This window comes from Saccoglossus kowalevskii, chromosome 4, assembly GCF_978046115.1.
Source record: "Saccoglossus kowalevskii chromosome 4, keSacKowa6.1, whole genome shotgun sequence".
Taxonomy (NCBI): Eukaryota; Metazoa; Hemichordata; class Enteropneusta; family Harrimaniidae; genus Saccoglossus; species Saccoglossus kowalevskii.
The window spans coordinates 45,971,644-45,991,208 of record NC_140644.1 but is presented as its reverse complement, the minus strand read 5'-3'; the positions used below and the strand labels follow the sequence as shown (position 1 = coordinate 45,991,208).

Below are 19,565 nucleotides of genomic sequence, written 5' to 3'. Positions count from 1 at the left end.
AATGGAACAATATGGCGATTACTAGTTACCTGCGTCCTACCTGCCATTCGCAAAGGACGCCGGGAACCAGCGAATGTGTGGTGGCAGAGCAATCTCCTTCCCAGAGGCCTTTGCGCTTTACGCAATAGTGCCCCTGCCACGATAGCCTTCAATTTTGTGGTCAATCACCTCACTACGCACGGCCATTTTCCGCGGTTGTTTCATTTCAAACCGAATTACAAAAGTGGGAAGAAAAAACGTTTTGTTGACGTATATAGTTTGGAAAGAAACATTAAAGACTAATTTCACTGAAAAGAGTTTCCTAACATTTCCGTTCATCTTGTATTCTGGTGAATATTTCAATACTATTTCTGGCTTGAATGGGTTCGATTTTGCCGTCTAACAGCCATAGAACACACAGGTTCTAGTAAGTTTATAAAGTTAGTCATTTATTGTAGAAACTAATGCTTTGGCATGTAGGAAAAGACTGAACTTTGTGCATGGCAATGTTTTGGTGAGCGTCTTTGAAAGTAGTACTGTGACGCATAGACCAATCAACGACAAGCATAAGATGGCGTGGTGGCAGAGATATACTTATTCGTAATAGAACTCTGCCTGGGAGATTGGTCAGAAGGTCGTAGCACCAGTCTCGTTATCTACAAGATGAGACTTGAATGGGATATTGACATGATGTCACCGTACAGTACTATGCGCGTTGCAAACCCCAAGTAATGTGCCTTTGATAATAATAATAATATTTATTAGATTCATAAAATCCTTAAGAAAGGATAAAAAGGGTCTTACAAAAAGAAATTTAAAAACTATAATCTAAAAAGAGAGAAAAAAACTATTCTAAAAATATAAAACAAGTCAAAAACAAATCTGAATAAACAATAAAGACAATTTGCAACCAATGGTGAATACATAATATAGAATGAACACATTTTTTTAAAAGAAGACAGCTAAGCCTGGTGCTAGAGTATGGTTTTCCATAATAAATATAAATTTATTCTGACTATTTTCTTTATCAAAATTTGAAACTTTATTTTGTGCAGTCAGGAATAATTTGTCCCTATGATGACTGTAAGCTGGACATTTCATTACAAAATGTTGCTCATCCTCAATTATATTTTGGCTGTATATATCACATGTTCTTTTATCCAGTGGCACATTATTGTGTCTGCCTTTCTCAATTTTAAGGTTATGGTTGCTTGTCCTGAATTTTGCAATGGTTCTGCATATTAATTAAGTAATTTTCAATTTTTAAATCTAGTTTTAAAAATCTGCATGTTCTTAGTTTGCTTTCAGCCAAGGTTTGTTTTCTATTGTCATTATGCATGTCTAAAATCCATTGGTTCTCAAATGATTTTGTTCAAATCACACAATCAAATGACAGTTCCTTGACGCGCAGAAGGTCAAAAGACAATGATTATAAATAAAAACATCATCAACGTCCTTGTTTCAAAGATTTTATTTGTTTTTGAATTGAGTGGTGATAATTTGTGACTATATAATTTTTTTTTTTTACAAAAGATTCATTTTCCTTAAACATATTTATGCGTTTCTCGTCTGTTTCTAGGGCCATTTTATACTTGTTTGAGCCCACGTGACTTCCGATGTGAGCGAGACTGTAGACTATTTATAACCATGATTTTCTCCAAAAGGAATAAATTGATCCCCATTTTTTCTAAACAAAATATGCTATATATAAACTTTTGTTGAAAATATAGATATTTCAATTTGTACGTCAATCGAACGCGAAACGTACGTCAATCGAACGCGAAGCGACCGTGAATCGAACGCGAATCGAACGCGAATCTAACCGAACGCTGTCTTTACACTCGTCTGCTTATGTTGTTTCTTTTCGCCAATAATACACCCTCATTCTATTTTACGAAAAAAAACGTTTCTTTTATTTATATATATACATATAAATTAGAGTATTTTCTTCTAGTGTACAATAAAGTTTATTTCGTGTACTTATACGTATTAAATATCGGTGCCGATAAATGGTGATTTGTAATAATAGCCTAAACACCGCGCCGAGGAAACATTCAACAAACACACAATTCAGCCTTTTCGTCGCAGAGCTCCAACATGGCGGTAGGCAAGAATAAACGTCTTACAAAAGGGGGAAAGAAGGGTGCTAAAAAGAAAGTGTGAGTAACAATTTGGTGCTATACTAATAAACTAATGATTGTTTTCCCTGTAAACGTAAAATCACGTTTTTAAATCAAAGGATGGAGGGGATATCACGTCGATTGTGAACACATTGACACCATATTTTGATTGTTAATTATGTACGTTTGCGAAACCGTGTTGTACACATGTGTGATTACTTTCTCGGTTGCTCTTTTGATTGTCCGTTCTGTTATTGATCAAAAGTACATTTTTACTACTATAATTTATGAGACATTAATTTTTGTTGTGATGTTTCAGTGTTGACCCCTTCTCGAAGAAGGATTGGTATGATGTCAAAGCACCTTCTATGTTCAACATCAGAAATATTGGTAAAACTTTAGTAACCAGAACGCAGGGAACAAGTAAGTTGTGTGGTATTTTTTTTTACTCCCTCTGCAGACGTAGTTATTTTACACACAAGCTTGATTCAAAGAACAACTTGTGCCATCACTGTAATTCATTTTTTTAGTAAGAAAACAATTTACTTATCATTGAACAATATTTATAAACATCACGAATGAGCACTCTTTGCTTAATTTGTGAAACACAACAAAATCGTACCACTTGTAGGTTAGAAGTGTAACAATTTTAAGCTCTCATGATACTGTAAAATACTTTTTACTATTTTTGTGTGTATAAGGAATGAAAGGCCAGATATCACAGCAGTGTTCTCACCAGGATGTAAACAGTGTGGCAGTCCCGCCACAGTGCTTCGATTTGCCGCCACACCGGTCTAACACTGCCACGGTGATTAGCAAGCTTTTTTTATTGGGAAATTGTCACGCTGGTTGACCCGACCGGCACTCAAAATTAGCGACCACCATGGAAACGCTTCCGACCAGGACTATTGTCTTATTGTTATTATACTTGCGTACCGACAGACACGCATCCTGCCAGTCGTGGATTGTAATTTGTAAACAATAGACATATAGTCGTGCAATGTGGTAGCAGCTTTGAACAATACAAGTCCATTTTGTAAAATTAGCACCTCTTTGTTTGTAAGTAATACTTTCTGACGATAGACGCAGTCTTTAGATTGAAAGCTAAAATTCTTTCAAAATCAGTTCCACCCTGATGTAATGTGGGCAAAGCGGAGTTCACGATCAGTTTACGCTACTCAAGAAAAAACGTGTTTATTGCGCGATTGGGTAAAATACATCTGAACTGTTATCGTCGTGAATCATGTAAAAACTTTTCTTTCAAGACTTCTTTTACCTTTTAAAAATTGCTAATCACCTCTTTCAAAAACCATCATGCAGTTTTCATCTGAAATCCATACCAACACATCGTACTACGACATCGCTTTACTTTTGCAATGTAATTTTAATGATCACTACCATTCGGGAAAACTTCAGGTTCTACCGGCATTACCATGCGACATTCTGATTGGTTAATGGCGTTTTTGACCCATCGGGTCAAAGGACGCATGTTCGTCAAGTAATGCATCACAACTATCATGGCGTGTCTGTGTTTTTCACCGAAGTGATTGAGTGATGAAAAATAATTGCTCCTGATAAAACTAAATTTTGCGTTTTTTTTTCATATAAAAAAAGTATATTTTTTTGCATGGCATCATGACTGAGTGAGAGGAATTATTGGTATAACCGGTGTATAACATCGCGAAGTAAGTTATGTCACGCCATAACTTTGATGATCGTTTGGAAGTTTTATTTGTTTGTTCATTACTGTAAATGTAAACGTTGTAGAAGCTGATGGTCGGAATAATAACCAGCAATCCGCCAAATACTTGCGTGGTCGATTTTTTGAAGAATTTTGTAGTAAATAAGATCAGGAAAGTCGTGAACAAAATCCTGGCTGAAATGTTTCAAATGAGTTTCATTTAACCTTTCACAATTTGTTTCTTTTTAGTCTGCAGCATTTGCATTTTGAGTAATTCTGAATGTTTCATTTTTGGCTCATCCGGCCTTAAGGCCTGATGAGCCTATGCGATGGCGAGGCGTCTGTCGTCCAAAAATTACAAAATCCATGAATAAGGATGCCATTCACTGCTTCTAGGTTAGCTATTTGTGATATATCTGTATGTTTTTAAGAGAATAAAGTTCATTTAGGCAGTAAATGGGTGCATTCTTTCTTTCTTGATACATTGATTTAAAACCTTCCCCACACGTTTTCTAATGGAATTACCCAGAAAGCTTAGCGCAATCAGCAGCGCTCTACTTGTGCACATGCGCAGTTAATATTTCTTCCACAATGCATTCGTTATCACGAAATTTAAAATGGTGGATCGTTGCGGTCTCACATGTGGATCTTCTTGCTATCCCAAGAGCAACGCAACTAATTCAACGGAGGAACAAAGCAAGGGCACAACTACAAGCCGTCCTCACACCGATTGAAGAGCTAATCACGCAGTACCCAGATGCCAATGACAAAAACGCCGCGTACCGGGAAATCCTCGCACGGAAATTAGCTGTCGACAACCGGCTATCAGCGCTAGTCAACGCGAACCAACAAGTCATCGATCATTACGATGAAGACCACGCCGAATTTACCGAGAATGAGTCATATGAAGTCTAAATACTCGCCTGCTTCGCTCGACTTTCAATGTTTGTCGAAGAATTCCAGACTATTCGATTTCAAAACCAGTCATCCAACAAGCACCCCTCGATCACAACATGGCCGCCCTACAACCGGATCAACAAACCCACTACAAGTCAGTTGGTCTTCCGCATTTAGAAATACCCACTTTTCACGGCGATCTACTCACTTGGGCCGAATTCATTGACAATTTCAAAGCCGCTGTCCACAACAACCCTCGTATATCCGATATCCAAAAATTCACATACCTCAGAAACTCATCGTCCGCCTGCACGGTGTTGTTCCGTTCGGATATTCTTCCCACTACAACACCGTGCAGTAATTCTATTCATAAAGGTGTATGTCACGTGGTTGCGCGATGGAAAATTTACCGACCAATAGAAAGCTTTGTTACAATGAATGCCAGAAAGCGCTTGGAGCTTTGCATTTCCGATGTCTTCGGCTTCATTTCTGTCGATATATGTTGCAGTGACACCCGACAAGTGGGGGGGGGGGGCTACTTGCATAGAAGTGCAATACGGGTATGTGCCGCTCGACTTGGGTGTCATTTCATGTTATTTTGTTTAGAAGTGGGTGGTCATTTATCAATGGTTTAGTTTAGAAGAAGTGAGTATGGTTTACGAGAGGTGGGCTTCCCCCAGGCAGTGACATCATGAGCTTTGAGATATAACACCTACTCTATTATTTCCAGTGCGACTAATAACGAACACACCAGTCTCGGAACTAAGTATAGTTTGAATAGCTTTGGTCTGAACATCAGTGAGTTGCATGATGTATGGATATCGTCGCTGTATTGGCCCATCGTGATTGGCCTGACATCCAAGCCAACACAGCATCCACTGTGCGCAGCGACATTTATCCCCCCCCCCACCCTCAGACATTTATCCCCCCCTCAGACATTTTCACCACCTGGCAACCATCATGGTGAAAACAAAGGCCAATAAATTCTCAGAAAACGGTATTTTGGGATAGCTGCAGTTCTGTAGCTCGCTTGGTTTCGCTGTCGGTTATTTTGTTCGTCGTGGTGTTAACGCGAAACCAGGGAGCTACAGTTCCATCATATGCGAGTTACCATATTTTACCGACCTGAAATCAGGTCGGGCCGTAACAGCCCTTTTTTTTGACTCCCATGTGCGAAGCACAAAATGGGAGTCTTTGCAGTTAGTATGTGTGTATGTGTGTGTGTATGTGTGTCCGACTGTTCCACTGCTATCTCAAGAACCATACATCGGTTTTTGATGAAACTTGGTGCATAGATGCTCTGAACATATGCGCAGATTTGATTAGGTTTTGGTAAAAATCCATGCTCGTTAATTACCTAATTTGCATGATAATTAGCTAATTTTTAGCTGTTCTATGACTGTTCCACTGATATCTAAAGAACCACTCATTGGATTTTGATGAAACTTGGTACATAGATGCTCTGAACATATGCGCAGATTTGATTAATTTTTGGTAATAATCCGTGGATACTAATTACCTAATTTGCATAATGATTAGTCAATTTTCGGTTTTTCCACTGATATCTCAAGTACTAATCATCACATTTCAATGAAACTTGGTACATAGATGTCATACGACACTGCACAGACCTGATAGTTTTTATGGTAATATCAGTACATATTAATTACCTAATTTGCATAATTAATTTTCAGCTTTTCTACTGATATCTAAAGTACTAATCATCACATTTCAATGAATCTAGAATTATGCAGACCCAAATAGTTTCCGGTAAATATTTGTGCATATTAATCATCTAATTTGCATAATTAACCAACTTTCACACTGATATCTCAGGTACTATACATCACATATCAATGAATGTACATGGATGCTGTAGGACAATAGACAGACCTGAATAATTGTGGGTTAAAATCTGTACATATTAATTACCTAATTTGCATAATTAACCAATTTTAAGCTTTCACACTGATATCTAAAGTACCGTAAAAACTCCAAAATTTCGACCGGTTTTAAATAATTGTGACGTGTTTTTAGAGTCAAAATTAAGGTGCATTTTTGGACGGTCGAATTTTTCAGAGTAGAAATCAGCAAAAAAAAATAGGGATGATAGACAGTGTGCTTCATTAGTTTTTAAAAAATGCAATGTCGGTCAATTGACGTAAACTTCCTCATGTTTCACGGTAAAAGCAAAGGTCGTGGCCGAGTTGTAACTCAAAATCTAAACAAAGTCATCAATCAGTGAGTATTATGACAAGCAAAACAAAACATCAAGACGCGGAGAAGAGGTCAGCACAAAACTAATAGGTCAAAAGACAAAGCTGTCTCGCACTACCTAGGAAAACTTGCGAATGTTCGAAGTACAGGTACCCATTGGACAAAAGATACATGGAAGTTTAGCAAACGATCTCCCCGACCCAGTGCAATGTATCCGGTTAGAATCAAAGCTCACGTGTCCCTTATTTGAGGGACCAAATTCTGCCGTAAATTCGCCCTTGGATTAAAAAGTAAAATGGGATTTAAAAAAATAAAATGGGACTTTTAAGGTGTATTTTGGCGTCATTTTTCGGACATTTCAATCAATCCTGCCGGCTAAAATAGAGTAAGTTTTACCGTAGTCATTGACGTCTGTCTATTCAAGAGTACACGTGTATGATTTTTATCGTGACTAGCGTGAGCGGGTAAGCTTCCTTTCGAGAATGAGCTGTTATCACTGTGAACAATGTTAAATTATTCTTCAGATGACCAGTTTATTTTTTAAAAACAACTAATTTTTTTATTTAAAAAAAATCATGCCGTTTTCGCATCAAAATCCAAGCCAAAATATCGTACTACAACATCAATCTCTTTCGCATTGCGTTCAATAACATTAACATATTTAAATAAGCTATGGTAATTTGAACACGTTGGCATCATCCAGCTTTTTGATTGGTTAATTAGCGATTTGACCTATTTGACCTAAGAGAACATGGCGGATATCCTACAGCATCAAACGTTTATACGGGACCGGAATCATTCGCTTACGATGAAACTAAGTTGACTTTTATTTGTTTTTCATAACCATTCAACAAATTTATTTTGTGTACATTATTATAATCACTACTGAGTACAGTAATAATCAACAATTCAGAAACGCAGCATGCCGAGATTTTTGTGTTCGTTTTTATTTGAAACTTCGTTTATTTAGAATATATTTTCGTTACCAATAAAATAAAAATCTCTCAGTCAATCAGAAACCCGGATTCATGCCTTTGAGGAAGGTCCCGTTTGAACGCTCACATCGTTTTTTTTTTCGTTTGGGGGAAAACTAAAACTGGTCGCAATTTTCGAATAAGAATGAGTCGGCATTTTTTAGTGGAGTCGAAAATTTGGAGGTAAATAAAACACCGAAACCCGGCAAATAAATAGGCGGCCGAATTTTTAGAGGGGCCGAAATTTTGGAGTTTTCACGGTGCTAATTATTCCATTTCAATGAAACTTAGTACAAAGATGCTCTAGGACAATGTACAAACCTAATTAGTTTGGGGTAAAAATCTGTTTATATTAATTCCCTAATAAGCATAATAATTCATAATTTTTTGGTTCTAATCACATTTCAATTAAACTTGGAGACATAGATTTTCTGTTACATTGCGCAGACCTCATTAGTTTTACACTCAAATCTGGTCATATTAATTTTCTGATTTGCATAATTAGTTTTCAGCTAAGTAATTTCGAATTATATTTAATGTGTCTCCAATACTCTCAGCACATGGGAGTTCTTTCTAAGCTTTCTTTGATTTTTCATTATTTTCGCCTCAAGTTTCTACTTTTCAACTGTCGATGGGTCCCGAAACTATGTCATCAATTATTTTGAGGGCGATGGTCCGAAATTGGTCGTTTTCACGACGAAAACTGCGTGAAATGGGAAAACTGTGACGCCTTGTGACGTCACGATAACTTATTCAAGATGGCGGCAAACGAGGGGATTTCGCTGTAGTTTTCCGCGGTTTTCGTCGTGAAATTTGCTTCACAGCCCGTTTTATACCCGATATTTAGGGCATTTCGCAGCACATACAAGTTGTTTTTATCGACAGAATTCATTCATAGATCTCAGATTTCATGTACAGAGTGTCAAAAGCCACACCTCTGCTCCCCTTTAATGACCATTTGCTGGCAAGTCCATTTGCTGTTAACCTATTCATCACCTGTAATCTCAGTGCTGTCATTCTATGCAGAAACAATGTTTCACTGGCCAGTCTCACTGTTAAATCTAAATAGCTCATTTTACAAAAATCATTCTCTATGTATACTGCCACTATACTGGGTTCATAATAGTACAAAAACTCTACCTTGGATATTCTGCCATTTTACACCCAGCCTAGAACCCAATGTGCTTGTGATGCAAGTTTTGCTGTGAGGGAGTATAGGAAAGAAAGTAAATGCTTGAGTGATTACAAGCCTTTGATGTTACCCACGTCAGTATGCAATGTTTTGAATAACTATGGGGGAAAATAGCGACCAAATTAAAGAATTCCAGTAGTATAGCAACATTTAGAACAATCTTATAAAGGTAAATATTTAAATTTATTAGATCATTGAAAAACGTATGCTAGTTTTATAGCTAACTTCACACTTATTGTGTTGGTTATTTACATTGAATGTCTTATTACAAAAAAATTATTTTGGAATGCTTTGCTAAAATTGTGTACCAGTGGTCTAAGGCCCAACAAAAAATGGTGCGTTTCCGGTAACCCGACCCTACCTAAAAATACGTCCTGATCCTAATTTTGAAAAAAAATCGAAAACATGGTCTCGATGTTAAAATCACTCGTGCCGAGCGTTGTCAATTCATTTGGAACTAAATTCATAAAGTTCACTTGTGTCCCTGAGCCGGACAGCACAATGTGTTTGGGACTTGATAAATGCACAGAACCTGCATCGCCAGAGACGAAAAATCCATTCGATGTACTAATGTATGCGTTGACTAAGAAAAAGTCTCTACCATCAAAACCTCAAAGTATGTGTATAAACTATGGTGCTCGGTATTTTTTACCTTGCCCGTACCATCAAAGATGGAAGGGAAAGGTATATTAAGGGAAAAATTGTCCGGCGTTGTCGTCGTCGTTGTTGTAGTTGTCGTCGTCGTCGGCGGCGTTAATAATTGTTATTGTGTGCATAATAACTTTACTAATTCTATTCCAAACTTTATCAAACTTGGTCACCTTATTCATCAGTATAAAGTCTTCCCAGAGTTTGAACAACAGATGTCCTGTATGAAAATATCATGCAAAAATTGAGAAAATCTGATATTTTGACTGTTTCTACTTGACTGATCACTGGTGATGCACATCAAAGGTCACTGATCTCAGTGGAAATATGCATTGTTGTACGTGTTCAATGAAGCAAATCATTTATCTTGTAATAATATCCTTGGTAATGTATCTCAGAATCCCATACTGGGTTTCAAAACCAACTCACGGAGAGATTGCACAGTCTGATACACATTTGCAAACCTACCAATAAAATCTTTACAGAAAACAAGATGTCAGAAAATCAATATAAGCACTGCTATGAACTGGGTGCCAAACTTTGATCAAGATCTGAAGCTAATAGAAAATCTGTTTAGTCAAAAGTTATCAAATAAAAAACAATACATAAAAAATACATTAAAAGCAAAACATTTCATCCACATTTTAAAAAGAAAATTATTCTAAAATATCTGTATTTGACAAACAGTTCATTCGACAAATGAAAACTCACAGAAATATGTTTCAGCTATTAGAACAGAATGATAGTTTTTATAATACTAGTTTAAAAACGCACTTCAGAGATTGCAGTGTTTGAAGATGTAGTTTCTCAGGAGGCAACAGTACTGTTGACTTCTCCCTCCACTGGACACCAACTATTTAAAGTTGATTTGCATACAAAGCAGAGCTTGCAACATGATAGCTATTCATAAAGGGTGTTTTTTTTTTACTTTTCATATAATACAGTAGTCACACAATGAGGCAGTTCATATTTGTCTCAGTGAATCATTCATTTTTGACAGACACCTGTACAAAATACTTGGACTAAAGCCAGCTAAATTTTTCTGTTATCTTGCACGTTTTATGAATCTATTCACATCTAAATGCAGCACTTTTTTTTGCAATGAGACATTTGTTTTTATTCTAAAATATCTCAATTACTTTCAATAAAGCTGGAAATTATGTTCCTTAAAATAATTAAACAAATGAGGCATGTTTTTGTAAGATATTTACATCTTTTAAGGACATTCGGTAGACTGATTCCCCACTGTTGGTTCAACCCCAAAACTTGTTTGTATTCAAAATTAATTATGACAATGCATATTTATATTGAAACAAACTATGATAAAGGGAATTATATTATATAACAAAGGGCAAGGTCACCAGAGTTCAACTATGTTTTTTTTTCAGTGTTTTATAGCAATAAATTTTATAAAGTCTTTTTTTAATATTGATTTTATACAACTGTAAACAAATTAGAATAGCATAATTATATATTTTTTATATCCTAAAAAAAAAATATTTGATTACAGTTCGGGCGTGAAGAATGCAGCGGGTATATCAAGGAAAGATGAGCTGTATGCACCAGTGAAGGGTACCTCCTATGCTGCACGAGACCCTATGGAAAATAAATGAACATTGAACATGGAAACTTGAATAAAACTTGAACATCTTTGAAACTTGTCTTTTTTCACATTCTATTCAGTTGGCCTCAGTTGAACCAGATATCAACAATTGTCCTCAATGGCTGTTTTTAAATTCTGAGATCAACAACATCCATTGAGTATGATACTTGATATCTTGGTGGTGTCAGTAATTTGAAACTAACTAATATCAGTTGACCATGTGAGCAATTTTGACCAATATAAAGATTTATAATCTCAAAATATAAATTGTTCTAGCTAGTTACCTGAAACGCACCTTTTTTTTTTGTGGCTTAAATGGACTGCTGAAAATTGTTCCAAAATAGTCGTACGACATGAAACCATCACAATTTGAGTCCTGTGTATGCAAAGTGTGCTGTAGTATGCATGACTGAGATAATCATTTACCTTCAGATTGTTATGACACTATTCAGAAAAAACAATGCAATATTTTTTTTGTTTTCTCAGGAATTGCATCTGATGGATTAAAAGGACGTGTATTCGAGGTGTCATTAGCAGATTTACAGAATGATGAGGTTGCATTCAGAAAATTTCGATTGATGGTTGAGGAGGTACAAGGAAAGAACTGTTTAACAAATTTTCATGGAATGAATCTTACTAGAGATAAGCTCTGCTCAATGGTCAAGAAATGGCAGGTTAGTAAATTTAATTCTTTTGCTCCAAGAAGAATTCTTTCGAATTGTGGTTTGATGCTTGATTGACATTGTCCTGTAGTTGTACCATACCATACCATACCATACCATGTTATTATTGAATTAAGTCAGGCAATATTATGGTTTCCTTTGAGTTTAACATTGTCATTTCTATTGTATGCTTTGTTTTATGACAGTCGATGAATAAGACAATTTTTAGCTCTTAATCAACTTTTCAGAGGATTTGTTGCACATGTGAACTTGTATTAGTTTGCTTGCCATTCAGGTATCTTTGATTGTATCACCATTTTAATGTTAAAAATCAAATATCTTGGTTTATGCATGGAGGGATTTCATACAAACTTAGTAAAATACATACACCATACATTATGGCACATGTTTTTCAAATTTCATTCAAAATGGTGAACTTAGACTACCGTAAAATTCCTAATTGAGGCCGCGGCTTTAATTGAAATTAATTTTTTCAATGGGCAACTTCAGGGTTTGAAATCTTGGTGCAGCTTTAATTAGAGCATTCACAAAGGCCTGTGAAGGGATAATAAGATGCACTACACTTGATTGCAACTTTGTTGCAATTCTAAGCACACTTTTGGATTTTCACACACTGATAAACTCGTACACAAATGAAAATTCACACTGTACAACATACTGCACATTAAATAATATCTAAAATAGATTTGTACGCTTTGCTGATTACGGTACCGTATATTGCTCTAATTCGCTAGTACCAGTACCTTCCATGCTCTAATTAAAATCGGGAAAATTAGTCACAAAAAAAACTGTTCACATGATAACAAAAAAAGACTATTTAATGTAATGTGCATTTTTTTTTTAATTTTGTTAATAACGAAAAGTATATTCTAAAAGAAGTTTCAAGTACTTGTTCCTTAATATGCTAGTCTGAGATAAATTTAAAAAAATTATCACTGGACAAAAAAAAAAAACTCCTTTACTAATGATGAGTATCTATACTTCACAAATTCAACAAAATACAACCTATCACACATGTTCAGTACAAAACACCATATTTTATGCAAGAAATACTAAAAAATAAGTATACACTAGATCAAGAGTTCATACTTTGATTAAAAGTTTAGGTCTTGCTTGGCTTTCATTTCACGAGTTGTATTCTTTCACATGACGTATTGGCAAGAATGGTGACGATGTGTTGATCAAGTAAATAGTTGGTATCAAATAACTGACTTGTTACTCATTAACTCCAATAGTGCTGACAACTCTGACGCAGTTAGCAGCACCCAAACGAAAGTTCGGCAATCAAGTGTAAATCCCGCCATTCAACATCAGATTCTTTTACAAACTCAGATAAAGTCTGTTATACACCAACTTGACCATATTCAATGGACATCACGAAAATTCTTCTCTGCCACTCAACCAATAACCAAAATCCACATACCCTTTTAGTCACCAGTACTATCACTCCTTTTCTACCCTTTTACGCCCTCTATTGGCGACAGTTGTTTTTACTTTTGTGTGTGTGTATATATATAATCTTAACCAAAAAATATTAAATACATAATTCACACTCATAACTAATGAGTTAATTGTAAATTTTTGATTTTTATTTGTTGTTACTGATATTGTTTTCTTGGCAGACATTGATTGAAGCCAACATTGATGTTAAGACGTCAGATGGTTATCTATTGAGGTTATTCTGTATTGGATTCACAAAGAGGAGACAAAACCAAATTAAGAAAACCACTTATGCCTACCACACACAAGTCAAGTCAATCAGGAGGAAAATGGTTGAGATTATGGTACGAGAGTGTCAAAATGTGGAACTGAAAGAAATTGTCAACAAATTGTAAGTTTTACCCATCTACTTGATGGTTAAACTGCTGGGATCAGACTATTCCATGTGTTTAGAAATTTATGCTTTCAGTATTGTGTGGCCATTGTTTCTTTCTTGGTTGTGAAATGTTCATTGTTGTATTTTCCCCTTTCCCTACTCGTTTCTAGAATTCCAGGTGATGTAAATTCCAGAATACAATTGGTATGGCTTTGTATATTAGGTTTGTTCAAATAGTCTGAAAACAGGGACTTACAATTCGGTCTTCGTCCGTTCGAAGTTATATTTCAGAATCCTTTGGCCCAATTTCGTTCATTCTTTGCATGTGCCCTAGTACTTTACTTGAGTGGTTTAGGAATTCGATTGAAAATGGCAGACTGGCAGCCATCTTGTTTTTTGAAAATGGCATATTTTGGACATGCTTTGTCAGTTTTCATTCAAACTTTAGATGTAGATTATACATGTTAGAATACATATCCATGAAAAATTTTTCAAAATCAGATCAAGGATGGCAGATTAAAAGCCATCTGACTTTTTGGCTTTACAGTTAAAATCCTAATATAAACCACATTTTATATTACAATGTATCAATTTTAAAATTGGGATCAAAAGCTCAAGTTGGAGGGTGTGGTTTATATTTTATTTGCTAACAATATACATGCACAAAACAAAACAATCCCTTGAATATAGGCGTCACATTTAACGGAAAGTAAATTCTAACAAAAGTTTCAAATAAAAACATTGCATTGCTTAGTAGCAAATGATCACGGTATGTTAGCACAATCCGACCTTGCTGCGGCTCACAATAACTCACAATGAATAACTTACTTGTTTTAGAAGTGTTGAAGTTGATTATTACTCAACAGTGAATATAACGCACAAAAAATAAATTCGTTGAATTGTTATGAAATGCAAGTAAAATTCAACTTAGTTTCACCCTAAGCGAATGATTTCGGTCACATGTAAACGCTCGATGTGATACGATATCTGCCATGTTTGAATGCACCCGAGACTATTAATTGACCGGATAGGTCAAGTTGCTAATTAACCAATCAAAATGCTGGATGGTGCCAACGTGTTCTAATTACCATAGCTCATTTAAATATGTTAATGAAAGTTCAGCGACTTCATGGTAAACTTAACACGGAAGAGATTTATCGATAATGTAATGTGATCTTTTGACTTTGATTTCCATAGGGAAAACAACATAATTTTTTCGAAAGATAAACTGAGCATTGAAGAATTTAACACTTTTACAGTGATAACAGCTCATTGTTGAAAACTTCCGAAACACAGGAGTATTAACGAAGGTTGCCACCAGAACAAAAACACTCGCACTGCATGTCTGACATATTATCACCGCTGAACAAATAAATAGCTGTGAATATTTTTAGGCACGTTGTCGAAACATAATCAACAGGATTAGGAATAATGCAGTTTTGGATCAGCTGGTTGAAACAATGGTCAGTCACGGTCTTGTTGAATTGGGGGTGTGGTTAGTAATAGGTACTTTTTATGTTTTCAATTTTTGTTAAGAATTTTTTAACCCTTAAGCCGGAATTAGAGGTGGGGTTACTATTACGTATGTGGTTTATATTAGGATTTTAACGGTACTACTATATTTCCAAGATTTTTGTACCATTTGTATTTGGCACATACATCATACATGTCACTTTGTTTCATAATCAGATCAAAGATGGCTGAGTTCTTTTAATTTTATGATGTAGATGGGCAAGTGTAATTCAAATACATCACCATTGTTTGAAACCCCCTGCCATGTGAATTTAAATTACAGGCATGACAAACGTTAAATTGTATTAAACGCATTATTAGTCCCCGTTCGAACGAAGTCCGAAAAATGGGGACTTATAATTCGGTCTATGTTCGTCTGTGCGTCCTTCCGTCCGGAGTCATATCTCAGAATCCCTTGTACCGATTCCGTTCATTCTTTGCATGTCCCTAGTACTTTATGTGGGACATGTGCACATGCAGTGGTTTAGTGATTCAATTCGAAATGGCAGACTGGCAGCCATCTTGTTTTTTGAAAATGTTGTATTTCGGACATGCTTTGTCAGTTTTTATTCAAACTTGGTACATAGATTATACATGTTAGGATACATGTCCATGACGATTTATTTCACAATTGGATCAAAGATGGTCGACTGGCAGGCATTTTGGTTTTTTTTATGCGGTATCTTGGACGTTCTCTGTCAGTTTTCATTCAAATTTGGCACATTACATGTACTTTATACATGTTAGGATGCATGTCCATGACAATTTGTTTCAAAATCTGGTCAAGGATGGCCAATTGACAGCCATCTGACTTTTTGGCCTTACTGCTATATTTCCACAATTTATCTACCATTTTCATTCATATTTGGCACATACATCATACATATCAGTGTGCTTCATAATCAGATCAAAGATGGCCGAATAACGGCTGTTTTTATTTTTGGCCATATTACTACTACAAGGAACACGCGTTTTGATCTAAAAAAACAATCTGTTGTATATGCCACAACTTCTCGCGACAACTTCTTTGCTTTAATCAAAGCACAAAGAGAACTTTTAAAAATTTAACGGCGACTATGTTATTTTCAATGACTTGTTTTGAACTGATATTTATTAAAACTGCAAGTTTGAGGACACTGCCTTCACCATATTATTAAACACAAGAAGGCGCTTGACTTGTACAAAAAGTCTATTAGCCACTTTAGTCCAGAACTAATACAATTACAAAGAGTTGCAATTGCTGTATTTCCTATCCCAGAATCTCAAATTTGGTCATTACACAAATGTTAACATTGTAAGCCCCATGTAAAGATTTATTGTACCATGGCAACAAGCATTCTTATTCATGAGATGTATGGTAATGTAATTTTAGTGGCTCATTCCCATCCTCAGACTTGCATTTTCTCAAACATACTTTAAAAAAATTTTAGTAAGTGCAATAACATAGACATGCACCTCAATTTGTTTTACTTTCACTTGTGATCTATGTTTGACTCCCATGTGCGAAGCACAAAATGGGAGTCTTTGCAGTTAGTATGTCTGTGTGTGTGTATGTGTGTCCGACTGTTCCACTGCTATCTCAAGAACCATACATCGGTTTTTGATGAAACTTGGTGCATAGATGCTCTGGGCCAATGCGCAGATTTGATTAGGTTTTGGTAAAAATCCATGCTCGTTAATTACTTAATTTGCATGATAATTAGCTAATTTTTAGCTGTTCTATGACTGTTCCACTGATATCTAAAGAACCACTCATTGGATTTTGATGAAACTTGGTACATAGATGCTCTGAACATATGCGCAGATTTGATTAGTTTTTGGTAAAAATCCGTGCATATTAATTACCTAATTTGCATGATAATTAGCTGATTTTTAGCTGTTCCATGATTGTTCCACTGATATCTAAACAACCACTCATTGGATTTTGATGAAACTTTGTACATACATGCTCTGAACTAATGCTAGGTTTTGATTAGTTTTTGGTAATAATCCGTGGATACTAATTACCTAATTTGCATAATGATTAGTCAATTTTCGTTTTTTCCACTGATATCTCAAGTACTAATTATCGCATTTCAATGAAACTTGGTACATAGATGTCATATGACACTGCACAGACCTGATAGTTTTTATGGTAATATCAGTACATATTAATTACCTAATTTGCATAATTAATTTTCAGCATTTGATATAAGTAGTTAGCATTACATTTCAATGAAACTTGGTACTTACATACTCAAGGACTATGCAGAGATTGATTGTTTTCGATAAATATTTGTGCATATTAATCACCTAATTTGCATAATAGTTAATTTTCAGCTTTTCCACGGGTATCTCAAGTACTAATCATCGCATTTCAATGAAACTTGGTACATAGATCCTTTAGGACTATGCAGAGACCTGATTAGTTTTAGGGTAAATAATTGTGCATATTAATTACCTAATTTGCATAATTATTTTTTCAGCTTTTCTACTGATATCTAAAGTACTAATCATCACATTTCAATGAATCTAGAATTATGCAGACCCAATTAGTTTCCGGTAAATATTTGTGCATATTAATCACCTAATTTGCATAATTAACCAACTTTCACACTGATATCTCAGGTACTATACATCACATATCAATGAATGTACATGGATGCTGTAGGACAATAGACAGACCTGAATAATTGTGGGTAAAAATCTGTTCATATTAATTCCCTAATAAGCATAATAATTCATAATTTTTTTGGTTCTAATCACATTTCAATTAAACTTGGAGACATAGATTTTCTGTTACATTGCACAGACCTCATTAGTTTTACACTCAAATCTGGTCATATTAATTTTCTGATTTGCATAATTAGTTTTCAGCTAAGTAATTTCGAAGTATATTTAATGTGTCTCCAATACTCTCAGCACATGGGAGTTCTTTCTAAGTTTTCTTTGATTTTCTTTGCTATGTCTTAAACCAGAGGGGTCGTCGCGCAACACGTGTTCGAATTTGATATAAATAAACAATCTGTTGTATTTGGGACTCGAGGACACGCTTGCGTCAACCCCCCCGCTTTAATATAATAAGCACTAAGAGAACTTTCAAAAATTTAATGGGGACTGTCATTTTTAATGACTGGTCAATTTTGTTTTGGGGAAGATTCTTCATAAAAACAGCAAAACATTTTCATCTGGTTGCCATTTGCAAAATAATGCTTGTTAATTCAACAGGATCCCAGACAGCATTGGTAAAGACATTGAGAAGGCATGTCAGGGAATCTTTCCTCTACATGATGTACATATCCGTAAAGTTAAAGTCCTTAAGAAACCTAAGCTTGATGGTAAGTATTGAACACTTAAGTGAATACTCCTATTAGTGACAATATCAAATAATGAATGTCTAATAAAATACTTAATCCTTGCCATGAAGAGTTTTAATAAGTCTTTGTTAATAATTTTTTCACTGAGCTTCAAAGTTAAAAAAATATTCTAAAAACATTGTTTTGTTTGATATGTGCACACTAATTAAACCCATACCAATCATGGAATCTGTTTGAATTGAATTGTTTGAAAAATGGGAGGCAAGTAAATTGATTTTCTCTTGCTTATTTTACAGTTGGTAAGTTGTTAGAACTGCATGGTGAAGGTAGTGCTAGCAAAGGAGGCGGTGGAGAAACCACAGATGAATCTGGTGAGAAGGTATCCAGACCAGACAACTATGAACCACCGGTTCTCGACGCTGTTTAATAAACTGATAAACATTTGATGCAGTCTGGTTAAAATAAAGATTTGCATTCAAGTTTACCAACATATTGTCTTAATTTGTGCAGCCATCATTAGCCAGATTAGACTGATAAACATCTCACTTTTATGAATGGTCAGCTCAATCCCAGGGATTGCTCCAAGTGCTCATGGGTAATTAACTCTGCCTCTGTCCACTAAGTAAATGAATGCTTTTCCTTCCCATGCATATTACTTGGACATACTAATCCTCCAGACTGCTAATAAGAAAATGCCTCCTCTCAAAGACTTTGGTTATATTTTGTTGCAAATCTGTAAACAAAACATTAATTTACTTTTGCCTTCAAATTTCCATATAATATCCACAAATTGGTAGCGGTGAAAAAGTTTACTGTATATTATAAGTATAGAGGTTATTACACACAAATTCTCCGTGATAAAATAACAAAATCATTAGTAATAAAAAGGTGCTGCGACATCACATGCTCATCTTGTTTCTTGCTGATGACACTCGTCTGGAAAATCA

General features: G+C 35.4%; 1 protein-coding gene across 1 annotated transcript; it reads left to right on the top strand.

The window, feature by feature from the left end:
* Window positions 1-2,016: 2,016 nt before the first annotated feature.
* On the top strand, window positions 2,017-19,102 carry LOC100376128 (small ribosomal subunit protein eS1-like). The gene is made up of 6 exons (XM_006821548.3): window positions 2,017-2,138; window positions 2,419-2,522; window positions 11,798-11,985; window positions 13,617-13,825; window positions 18,530-18,639; window positions 18,915-19,102. Exons 1-6 carry the CDS (start codon window positions 2,077-2,079, stop codon window positions 19,043-19,045), a joined length of 804 nt encoding a protein of 267 aa, XP_006821611.1. The 5' UTR covers window positions 2,017-2,076; the 3' UTR covers window positions 19,046-19,102.
* Window positions 19,103-19,565: the final 463 nt, after the last annotated feature.

What these genes read in the sequence shown, in the direction of transcription:
- LOC100376128 (XM_006821548.3), top strand. Translation starts at nt 2,077, where the DNA reads ATGGCGGTAGGCAAGAATAAACGTCTTACAAAAGGGGGAAAGAAGGGT. An exon ending in AACCAGAACGCAGGGAACAA is followed by an intron (nt 2,523 to 11,797) that starts GTAAGTTGTGTG and finishes TTGTTTTCTCAG; the next exon opens with GAATTGCATCTGATGGATTA. An exon ending in CAATGGTCAAGAAATGGCAG is followed by an intron (nt 11,986 to 13,616) that starts GTTAGTAAATTT and finishes TTTTCTTGGCAG; the next exon opens with ACATTGATTGAAGCCAACAT.